A 12,287-nucleotide genomic window follows, 5' to 3' on the forward strand; every position below is an offset into this window, starting at 1 on the left:
TAACTAAATCAATAACTAACTAATAATATTATTAACTAAATAAACACATAAACAAATACTAATTAAGTATATTATCAAATGTCACGTAATTATTTGGTCCATCGATCAATATAAATTATTACAAAATTCTAATCCTTCGTATAAATATAAGCAATTACGTACCTGCATTCATATATTCTGGAAACTCCGGAGCATGCATGACTTCTAAATCCAAAATTCACATGAAAGATGGCTCCTCAAATGGATGTTCGTTTGCGAGTGCATTTGTCACGTCTGTCACATTTAGTGCCATAGTGCCGTCACCTTGATTTTCGTCTCCGTCTGGACCAACGACTTCGTAATTGCTTTCAAACTCTTTCTTATTGTCACTGTTGTAATCTTCCCGTTCAATATTTTGGTCGGCTTCAGATTGTTTGAATTCAATATACAACTCAATGAATGATATCTAAGTGTGAATTTCAATGTACATTGAAAGCATCTCTTACATGCTCGCTTCATCAGTTACATATTTGGTTTGAAATTGAACGAATCCACCAAATACCAGTATGGGATATCTGTATAAAATACATTATCTTTTTCTTGACAACCCAGAACCTATCTTCTCACAAATCACACCTTTTAGTTCTTCGAATGAGATTGTGAATGAAATAACAATATCTAACAGATTTTCACAAATAAATTTTACTCCTTCAGATGTTTGTAATAAAATCTGACCAAAGTAATATACTTTTAGTAAGATTCTATCATCTATTTTTCTCACTCACATGAATAAGAACTTCAGTATCAAATTTTTTTACTTGATACAAAAGAACAGAGATAGAGGAGCTGAGGGAAGAAGAACAACAACAACAACGAGAGGAGATCTCAGAGCTCGAATACGAGTTACACAGACTTATGTATATTTAGGAAAATGCTATGTGTCCTTTAAAATTCAGCCTTCAATCAGCCTTTTAATTCAAATAATATTATTTAATTAACATTCCTAGTTTGTAGTTAAACATGTTGGTAATTAAAATTAATTTAAATTTTAAATACTAGAATTTCTCTAACTCCCTGCTGACTTTATAAAATAGTTATTTTATCATTGTTTCATTTTTTTTGTACGTCCCCCCCTCTCTCTCTTTACAAAATTTTCATAGAAGATTATTACTACTCTACAGGTAAATTTATTACTTTATATTTAATATTTTATTATTATTATTATTAGATGAGTCATGCTATTTTGTTCTTATTTGGGGTGACTATACATGCTAACTCAAAACTCATTCATCATCATTGTTGAATGAAATTTTAATAAGATTATATCAACATTTGAATTAAACAATAAACGAATTATGAGTCTATGCATCAATATTCTTTCCTCTTCTTCACTTTTTTTTTCTTTCTTTCTTTTATTTTTTTATTTCTTTATCTCTAGAATGATTAGAGAAGACCACCAATATAAAATAATTAGACCGAATTAAAAATAAATAAATGAACAATTACAAGTATTCGGGAGAAAAAAAAAGATAACAAATAAAAATTTAATAAAGGTTTATAATTTTCAACAATTTTTTTATTATTAGTTGAATCTTTTTATTACTTATTTGAACATTAACGATGCTTTTAAAATTATTAAAATAGATGTTCATAATTTTTTTTAATTGTAACACATCTAAAATTATTAAGTTATACAGAAAATATTTTTAAAACACATCTAAAATCATAAATTTAAAATTTAAATTTAAACATTAAAAATAAAATTAATTTTTTATATCTTATTCAATAAAAGCTCATCTAATATTTCTTTTATTTAGTAGTTAGATTTTTTGGTTACTTATTTAAATATTAATACTTTTAAAATTATTAAAATGTATGTTCGTAAAAAAATTTATTTTTGTTTTCAATTGTAACATATGTAAAATTATTAAGTGATACACAAAATATTTTTGAAACACATCCAAAATCATAAATCAGAAATTTAAATTAAACGTTAAATATAAAATTAATATTTTTATATCTTATTCGATAAAAACTCATCTAATATTTGTTTTTTTATTATTTGTTGGATTTTATCGTTATTTATTTGAACATTAACACTTTTAAAATTATTAAAATGTATGTTTATAAAAATTAGTTATTTTTTCAATTATTACACATTTAAAATTAATGACTGATATACAAAATATGTTTGAAACACATCCAAAATTATAAATCTAAAATTTGAATTGAAACAATAAAAATAAAACTAATTTTTTTATATCTTATTCGATAAAAACGCATCTAATATTTCTTATTTTTCATTAATATTTTTAAAATGATTAAAATGAATAATTAAGCTAAGTTTTTTAGATCTTATTCAATAAAAGTATATCTAACATTAATTTAAAATATAATCTCTTTTAAGGGGTTTAGATGTGTGGGTTAATAATTCAAACCTTTAAAATTTATCTTTTGAATTTTAAAATTAAAATTTTTAATTTTACAGAATTTAATTTTTGGATGCGTATTTAAATGATAATTTATTAATAATTAAAAAAGCTAAAATTGAAACAAAAAATTTAAATTTCAGTTTTATTTAGTTTATATTTTAGATATGTATTTAATTTTCAAAAGACACTAAATTTATTTAGATGTATTTGTTTCAATGTTTTTAAATTATTGTAATAAAAAACTGAATAAAAGATCACTTTTAAAAAATATCTAACCATACGCATATATATATATATATATATATATATATATATATATATATATATATAAAACAAATCGGACCCACCGATTAATATTCACAAATTTAAATAAAATATATAATAATCAAATCGGACCGTCCAATTTAATTTTTGCAAAATAAAAAAATTAAACCTATATAAAAATCGGACGGTTCGGTCAATTATGTCAAAATTTAAATTCTCCCTCCCACACAAATCAAACGATTTGATTGGTGGGTCAAATTTTTTTAACAAAAAAATTGAATGAACTTACTTTTTTTCCTATATTTCAAAAAAAAACTATCCCTCGTCCATATCTAACACCCTCATATTCTATATTCACGCACAACATACACAGTCCTGTATATCTAAAAAAATGAGCCTTGATTGATTTTGGTCACAATAATTGTGTACTGAATTCTATGAAGGTAAACAGAAACGATATGCTAAAATAGAAAAGATGCTGGAATATTCATCTCTGACAAACACGTGCTTCACATCACATGGCTGGTTATGGAAGCAGGCGAGCAAGCCACACAATACGATAGATGTGTTTGGCATTGTATAAATAATGCTAGGTAAAGAATAAAATTAGATTAAGAGTAAAAATTGTTCTTTTTATAATATAAAAAATAAAAGTATTATATACAGTGGATACTTTTATAAAAAATTAGTTATAATTTTTACATTTTACCTAACTTTATTTTTTATTTAAAAAATATTCGCATTCTACATATGATATAAAATATGACTGCACGAATCGGGTTCTTTTAGAGAAAAAAAATGATAAAATAAAGAATAAAAGATTTAGTTATCTTTAAATTAAAATAATAAGATTGACTTATATTATGATTAAAAAATTACTTTTTATTTTACTAATTTTCATATTCTGAAATCTTTTTCATGTTCAAGTATTAGCTACTATCCAGAATGGGTTTAATTTTGTTTCATAACTTCTAAAAAGTAAACAAAAAATTTTATATAAAAACAAATTTACTATTAGGCTATATATATTCAATAGAAATATATTCAAACCGAGTTCAGTGAGGTCCATGCAGGGATGCACATGTGTTTTCAAAAAAATGAGTGAATATATAATGGGGAAATAGGACAGTGATAGAGAAAATAGTTTCCAGTTTATCAATTGTCAGTTAATTAGATGTATGTGAAGTCGTTTTCAAATTAATGCACAGTGAACTTTGCTATAAAACTCTCCATAAGCTCATACTAGGCGTTTAGATACAAGCGTTATATACCTATCTTTTAAGAAGAAATTAAGATTAAGATATACATGTTATTTTACGTACTTACGTTATTATATATAGGTCAAACTAGAAATTTGTAAGTCAGCCACGGCATTTGTTCAACTAAGAATTAATAATACTACGACGACCACAGGATAGATGCCTGCCGCCTGGCCAACAAATTTGAACGAGTAGTGTTGAATATGTACAAATAAAACGGCTTTCCATTTTTTTTTAAAAAATCATCCAATGATCCTTTGCGTCTCATTGTTGCTTTAAGAACTTAGATCCTTAGAGGATCTAAATAAATGATAAAATGATAGAGGTCATTCAGATAAAGACGTTTAAAACAAGGTTCTGAAAACCGAACCGGTCATTGAACCGTTCTAAGTACTGGTTCACTGGTTCATAGGTTCAACCGGTTTGATCGTGGTTGAACCGTAAAAACCGTTTTATAATAAATAATAATTAAAATGTAAATAAGCACATGAAAATATAATTATAGTCTAATCTAAACTTTAAAATATCATTCAAATTAAAAGTACTACATAAACCAAATGTTATAATCTCATTCAAATACAAATTCAAAGTTCAAAAGTCCTCAAATAACCAATCAAACCCAACATAGCATCATCAAAATGATCCAAGTACTCAGACAAAATAAGCATTGGTAATGCGGTTTTCCATTTATATTCTGTAAAGCAATGTATCTCCAAGCAGGATCACTTTTCCCCCTAACACTACAAGTTTGTGATTGATTTTCGTTACTCGCGGGAGGAGGAGAACGTTCATTCGAAGCAGAATTTTTTTCAGCATTATTATTCCTAGGTAGGTCTTGGTTGATACTTTCTTCCATACCTAAATATTACCAGCAATCCAACCCAATAATCTCAACTCTCAATTTCACAATAAATGAACAAACAACATCCAAAATCCAAAATCAGAGTATACAAACAAGTACAACATCTCAGGTTCAATAAAATTCTTTGTTCACAAAATCAGAATTCAGTTCATCAGAGTTCAGTTCATCAGAGTTCAGTTCATCAGAATCAATGAAATCCCAAAATTATTTCATAACAGTTTCAGAGAGTAGAGACTCAGAGTTCAGTTCATCATAGCACAGTTCATCAGAAATAATGAAATCAAAAAATAAATTCATAACAGTTTACTCAGAGTTCAGTTCATCAGAGCACAGTTCATCAGAATCAATTCATCAGAGCACAGTTCATCAGAATCAATGAAATCAAAAAATAGATTCATAACAGTTTACTCAGAGTTCAGTTCATCAGAGCACAGTTCATCAGAATCAATGAAATCAAAAAATAAATTCAAAACAGTTTCAGAGAGTAGAGACCCAGAGTTCAGTTCATCAGTTCAGTTCATCAGAATCAATGAAATCACAAAATGAACTCATAACAGTTTCATTTTTTAGAGAGTAAAGACTCAGACTTCAGTTCATCAGAGCACAGTTTCATCAGAATTGGATTGCATCACAAAATCATGTTGATAACCTAATTAAAAATTACCTGGAAATGAGGAAATCTGTTGCTTTCTCTCAGAGCTTGAAGGACAACGCTTCAACGCTTCTCTACTGCTTTCTCAGAGGCAGAGCTCGACGGAGGTGACATGCGAAGTGGCTGAGGGCGTGAGTGCGACGGCGGTGAGGGCGTGACCGTGCTGAAGGTTGGAGTTGAGGGCGTGAGTGTGACGGCGGTGAGTGCGTTGAGGGCCTCCTGGAGTCTGGAGTTGACAACTGGGTGGTGAGTCCGGTGAGTGCGGTGAGTGCGGTGAGTGCGGTGACTGGGTGGTGTTCTGTTCCTTGGAAGGCTGGAGGAACGAGGAAGTGGAGGGCTGGAGGCTGCGAACCTGCGAAGGAGAAAGAAAACTCAGAATTAGGGTTCCCTCAGCAGCACAAAACGGCGGCGTTTTGCTGCAATGTTAAAAAACCGGCCGGGTCCCGGTTCGGTTCGACTGACCGGTAACCGGCCGGTTCGTCGGTTCAAATTCGGTTTTCAAATACTGCGGTTTTTACTATTGCCCGAACCGCTACAGCCACCGGTTCACGGTTCGACCGGTCCGACCGGCCGGTTCGAACCGGTTTTCAGAACATTGGTTTAAAATGTCTTTTTTTTAAAGATGTTTTTATGTTGTATTTTAATTGGTTTTTGTATAATTTATTCGGTGTTTCTCATCACATATTATTAAATTTCTCAAAAGATTTTCTTTCTAAAAATAATAAAAAATATTTAATTTAGACTAAAATAAAAAGGTAATAGATTAACTATTAAATTTTTTTTAAAAGATTATTTACATAAAAAATATATCACATTCATAAAATAATATATATATATATATATAAAACAAGCTCTTAAAATTTTTATAAATAAAAAAATAATTAATTTTTATTCGTATAATATATAAAATAATTACTATGTTTTTATTATTATATTATAGATTAAAATTTACTAATTTAAATTTTATTTTTATTTTTAATATAAACATTAGAAATAAATAATTTTTTTATAACAAGATGTAATGTAATAAAATATATATAATATTAATTAGTTTTTAAAATATTCTGAAAAGATGATTTTTTTAATAAAGTGTTATTAAAAAATTAACATTATAAAAACTAATTTCAACCAATATGATATAATAGGTTATTAAATATATTTAATACAAAACACATTGAATATAAATTTTTATTGAGTTTAAATTTTAAATAATTTTTAATTGAATTTAATATTTTTATTTTAAAGAGTTAGAATATTTTAACATCATTTTTTTCATATCTTTTTAATTGAGTCTTTGATTTTTAAATTATAAACCTTATTTATAATTAAGAGTAATATTTTAACACTACCAATTAGTCACACATATAAAAATACAAGAACAATTCTATTGTCATAATTATAATCTAATTTTATAAGCAATACAATACAATGAAACTATATATAAGTAATATAACTAAATTTTATCTACATCTATAGTCATATTTCATAAATAATATAATTAAATTATATTTATATTTATAATTAAAATATGAATAACAATATAAAAATTATCAGGATAGTTAATTTTTTTCGTTCATAAATTTTTTATTATTTTTGTTGTGAAAAGTTTAATTATTTTAATAATTAATTATTTTTTAAAAAAGATAATTGAATAACATAAAAAAGTCTTATTAAGAGTGTGGATCTGATATCAAATATATCCATAAAATAAAAAATATTAAAAAATTTTATTTTTATAAAAAAGTCAATAATTTTTTTGTTTACTTTTGTAAACATATTTACTTCTATTTGATTAGAGTGTGGATCCGATTCGATCCAATCCGATCATCTTACAGATCAGATCATATCCTCAAATTACAGATCAGAAACGGATAAATACTATGGATTTATATGGATATGATCTAATCTATGAACACCCCTAACTACTACTATAGGTTCATTGTTGCAAAAGAATGCTTCTTTTATTATAAACCATTATTAGATCTTAATTACCATTAAAACAACTTAATTGTCAACAAAGAGATAATACTTATTGGTCTCTAAAATTATGTTCGTATTTGAATTCATAGTTATAAAAATCGAACTGGATCGACCGGAAAACTAATGAACCGAACTAGTAGTTCGGTTCGGTTTACTCTTTGGACCGTTTAAGGAATAAAATCAGTGTGAACCGGTCTAACCGAACTGATCTGCTTGAAAAATTTTTTAAAATGTCTCCACAAGGTCTCGAACCAAGAACCTTGGAGCAAAAACAACCTCTACTTGCCACTTAGCCATTGCACTTTAAAGTATTATGTTTGACAAATACTAATTATATAGTATACATAAATATCTAATTTAATTTAATTTTTATTTTTTCTATTTTAAAATTAATTATATTTTAATTATATACCATTATTAATATAAATATAAATTTCACTAAAAATTTATTAATTTACTTGATCTATTTTATTGCTAGTATTTTGATTAAGGTTATTTATTTTGATGTTAGTGTTAAAATCTACTGATATTATAGTTAGATGATAGGCTTTGTGAATTAATTATTTTTTTATTATGTCAAAATAAGATATTATTGTAGCATTAAAATTTTATGATTTTTTTTATGTTAGTTATTTTTAAAAGTTGAGACTTGATTCTTCATAAAATGTTAGTGAAGATATGTATTTCAAATTTTAATTTTAAGTTTTTAACTATTTTATATTTTATATTTATGTGAGACCGGTTTTATCGGTTCAACCAGTAATTTATCGGTTGAACCAATAAACCAGTGAACCAGTAGCTTGACCGGTTCGATCACTGGTTCGGTTCTAACAACTATGTTTCAATCTAATTTCAAAAATTTCGATTTACTCAATTTAGTCTCCCAACTTAATAGTTATGACTCACATTGGTTCCTAATCTTATTTTTGTCACTGTCTCACAAAATCGTTAACGACATGCTGAGATGGACTAACGACTGTTACATTATACATTCTAGCGACTGTTTGATGTGACAATTGAATTTTTTTTTACCTTTTTTTTTTCAACTAAACACTTAAAACCCTAATACGAGTCACGGATACCTAAGTTAAAAAATCAAACTAAGTAAATTAAAACTTTAAAAGTCAGATTAAAGCTTGAATATAACTTCAAAATAGAACTTTAACTTATGTAGTGATTAATTTAAATGAGAATCAAATAAATCAAAATTCAACATAATTTTTATCAATATTTTCAAATTCGAAATTTCTATACCAAAATTAACTAGGATTTTTCTTTAAATTAAAAATTTAATGAAATAGTGACTTTAATTATCTTAACCAATGTCCTAATTAATTATTTTTATGTCTTAAAAAAACTGTATATGAGAAGAAAATAATTAATTTGTTTACTTTAATAAATAGTTATTTTACTAAACTAAAAGAAACTATTTTTTAGAATTTTTTAAGAACTAATTAATATTATATATATTTTGTTACACTACATTTAGTTATAAAAATTTTATTTATTTCTAATGCTTATATTAAAAATAAAAATAAAATTTAAATTAGTGAATCTTAATATATAATATAATAATAATATAGTAATTATTTTATATATTGTACGAATTTAAATTAATTATTTTTTTATTTATATATATATATATATATATATATATATGAATGTGATATATTTTTTTATGTAAATAATCTTTTAAAAAAATCTAATAGTTAATTTATTACCTTTTTTTTGTTTTAGTCCAAATTAAATGTTTTTTATTGTTTCTGAAAAGAAAATTTTTTGAGAAATTTAATAATATGTGATGAGGTACACCGAATAAATTATACAGAAACCAATTAAAACACAATATGAAAACATCTTTAAAAAAAGACGTTTTAGGCGTCTTTATCTGAGTGGCCTCCTAAAATAATAAAATAAAAAATTAATCGTAATTGAATTTATAATTTTTATTGTATATCAAATTTATTATTTTAATTTAAAAATAATTAATTTTTATTTTATTACATTATTAATTTTTTTATTTTGAAAGATATTGATCATATTTTGTACCAATGTTGTTGTACAAATAAATTGATGGTTGCATAAAAAGAATATATATCGAACGGTTTTTATTTGATTATATTTATTTTTAAAATTTTAATCCAATTTTATTTGTTATTCATTTTTTTATAAATATTTTCAGAGTATTGTGTTAAAATTATTTTCACGTGTATTCTAATTCTATTTACTAGAATAAGAATTGTTCTATTTTTTAATTTTATTGTTGTATTATTAGTTTTCAGTTTTGATTTGTTAATGTAATAATATTATTATTTTATGATAAATATTGACATGGTCACCATTAATACGAGCTATAACTCGGCCTCATAACCGTTACTGACCGTCGCCATAACTCGCCATTTGCCGTTATTGCTCAGCCCTTATGAGCTATAACTCGGTGGCGTTATTATTATCATAACCGACGTCCCAAACGGTAAGATAAAATCGGTTACGAAACCGATTTTATCACCTAAAATGTAACGGACGAATATATATATCTATAAAAGAAAGGTAAAGTATCTTTTTTAAGGGACAATTCTGAACTTGACACCATAACTGACTTAAGTATTGGAGTGCCTTTGCAGGTACACTCCCCCTCTTTGTATTGCTCGCACTCTCGCACCTACAGCGAACATAAGGAGCTCAGACTCTGAGGAGCAGGCGTTTAACCTTACAGCACATAGCTCGGCTGATCTTGAGGAGTTGAAGCCGACCTATTCCCAGGCAAGATCAATTGGCGCCCACCGTGGGGCCGAGGAAATCGTATTTTTTCTTTTAGTCCCATCACCTCCGTCTGCATCCATGGCTGACGCACCGCCTCCTTCACTGTCCGAACTTATGCGAATGGTAGTTGAGCTACAACAAGCCAATCAGCGAATGGCTGACGAGAACCAAATAATGGCTGCCCAAATTGCTGAAATAAATCATGCTCGGATTGAGCACAACGATGCTCATCGCAAGCGAGCAGAAGACGAGGAACATCAGTCCCAACCCACTCATGTTTCGGAGACTGCTCGACACGAGGAGCAGCAGCCCGAAGATGAAAAAGAAGAGTCCGAAGACCCTGTGGGTCCCTTCACAGAAGAAGTAATGAACTTCGAACTGCTGAAGAGGTTCACTCTGCCGCTGACCCTCACGCCTTATGATGGACTCGGAGACCCGAGGAAATTTCTAAAGAAATTCCGATCAATAATGATTGTCAATGGTGCATCAGATACAGTCTTATGTCGTTGTTTTCTGAATTATTTAGATGGTCCTGCACTTGATTGGTTGTGTGCTTTGCCTGCAGGTTCCATTTCGCGCTTTCATCAGTTGGCGAAGTTATTTGAAGAGCATTTCGCTGGATCCGCAATATACTTGCATGATTCCGATTACTTGAACACTATCAAGCAAGGACCGAACGAAAGCTTAAAGGAATTAATGACCCGCTTCACCAAGGTCGCGATCAGCATACCAGACCTCTACCCCGAGGTCCATCTGCACGCGATTAAAAGTGGCCTCCGACCCGGAAAGTTCCAGGAGACAATCGCAGTAGCAAAACCGAAGACTCTAGCAGAATTTCGGGAGAAAGCAAAAGGACAAATTGATATCGAGGAACTCAGACAAGCTCGGAAGTCTGACAAGTCAAACTTCCGCGAAGAAGATAAGAGCTCAACCATTAAGAAAAGTTTTAAACTAACACCTCGATTTGATTCCTATACGCAGTTTAACACTAGGAGGGAAGACATAATCAAAGAAATCTTGAACTCCAAACTAATCATGCCTCCAAGAAAGGCCGACACGTACCAATATGCAAAAAACATGGACAAATCGAAGTACTGCGCTTTCCACCAGAAACACGGCCACAATACCGATGATTGTGTGGTCGCCAAGGATCTTTTAGAACGACTAGCAAGACAAGGACACCTAGACAAGTACGTCGGTGGTCACATCCAAAAACGCGGCCCTAGTTCCACAACAAACGACCTCTCTGAACAAAACCGAGGAAAAGAGAAGGCATCTACAAGCCAATATGAAAGACCACGAGGTATAATCAATTGTATTTCAGGAGGATACGCCAGTGGAGGATACTCAAACTCGGCGAGGAAAAGATCGTTTAGATCCATATGTTCTGTAAACGGACCACAACAAGACGTAGCAACCACTAATCAACAACCCGAAGTCACTTTCACACACGCCGACTTCAACTCCAGTATACAAAATTTGGACGACCCCGTGGTGATCACCCTTCAGCTAGGAGATCTATTAGTGAAAAAAGTACTCTTGGACCCCGGGAGCAGCGCCGACGTTCTGTTTTACTCCACATTTCAAAAGATGAAGCTCAGCGACAACATGCTGCACTCAACAGGAGGAGATTTGGTCGGCTTCTCAGGAGAACGAGTTCCAATACTCGGATCAGTGTGGTTACAAACCACACTGGGTGAGCATCCTCTTTCAAAAACTAATGATATTCAATATTTAGTAGTTGACTGTTTCAGTCCATATAACCTTATGGTCAACCTTTTTTAAATAAGTTCGGCGCCATTGTCTCTACCGTCCATCTCTGTGTAAAGTTTCCACTGCAGGGTGATCAGGTTGTAACCATCCATGGAGATCATAAAGAGGCACGACAGTGTTACAACATCAGCATGAAGTTCCAAAACCGCTCAACGCAACAAGCCAACAATGTCGACCTCAAACAAAAAGAGGACACACTGACCGACCTCGACCCAAGAGCCGATTTTCTTGAACGCCCAAAACCATCCGATGACCTACAAAAAGTGTATTTTAATAATGACCCTAACAAATTTACATATGTAGGTACATCAATCAACACAGCT

General features: G+C 29.3%; 1 protein-coding gene across 1 annotated transcript; it reads left to right on the plus strand.

Annotated features, from left to right (window-relative positions):
- The first annotated feature begins 10,269 nt into the window (after nucleotides 1-10,269).
- LOC107611790 (uncharacterized) lies at nucleotides 10,270-11,976 on the plus strand. The gene has a single exon (XM_016313686.1). The coding sequence runs from the start codon at nucleotides 10,270-10,272 to the stop codon at nucleotides 11,974-11,976; it is 1,707 nt and encodes a 568-aa protein (XP_016169172.1).
- The last annotated feature ends 311 nt before the right edge of the window (nucleotides 11,977-12,287 follow it).

The sequence above is a fragment of the Arachis ipaensis genome, chromosome B1 (genome assembly GCF_059453495.1).
Source record: "Arachis ipaensis isolate K30076 ecotype BB chromosome B1, ASM5945349v1, whole genome shotgun sequence".
Lineage (NCBI taxonomy): Eukaryota > Viridiplantae > Streptophyta > Magnoliopsida > Fabales > Fabaceae > Arachis > Arachis ipaensis.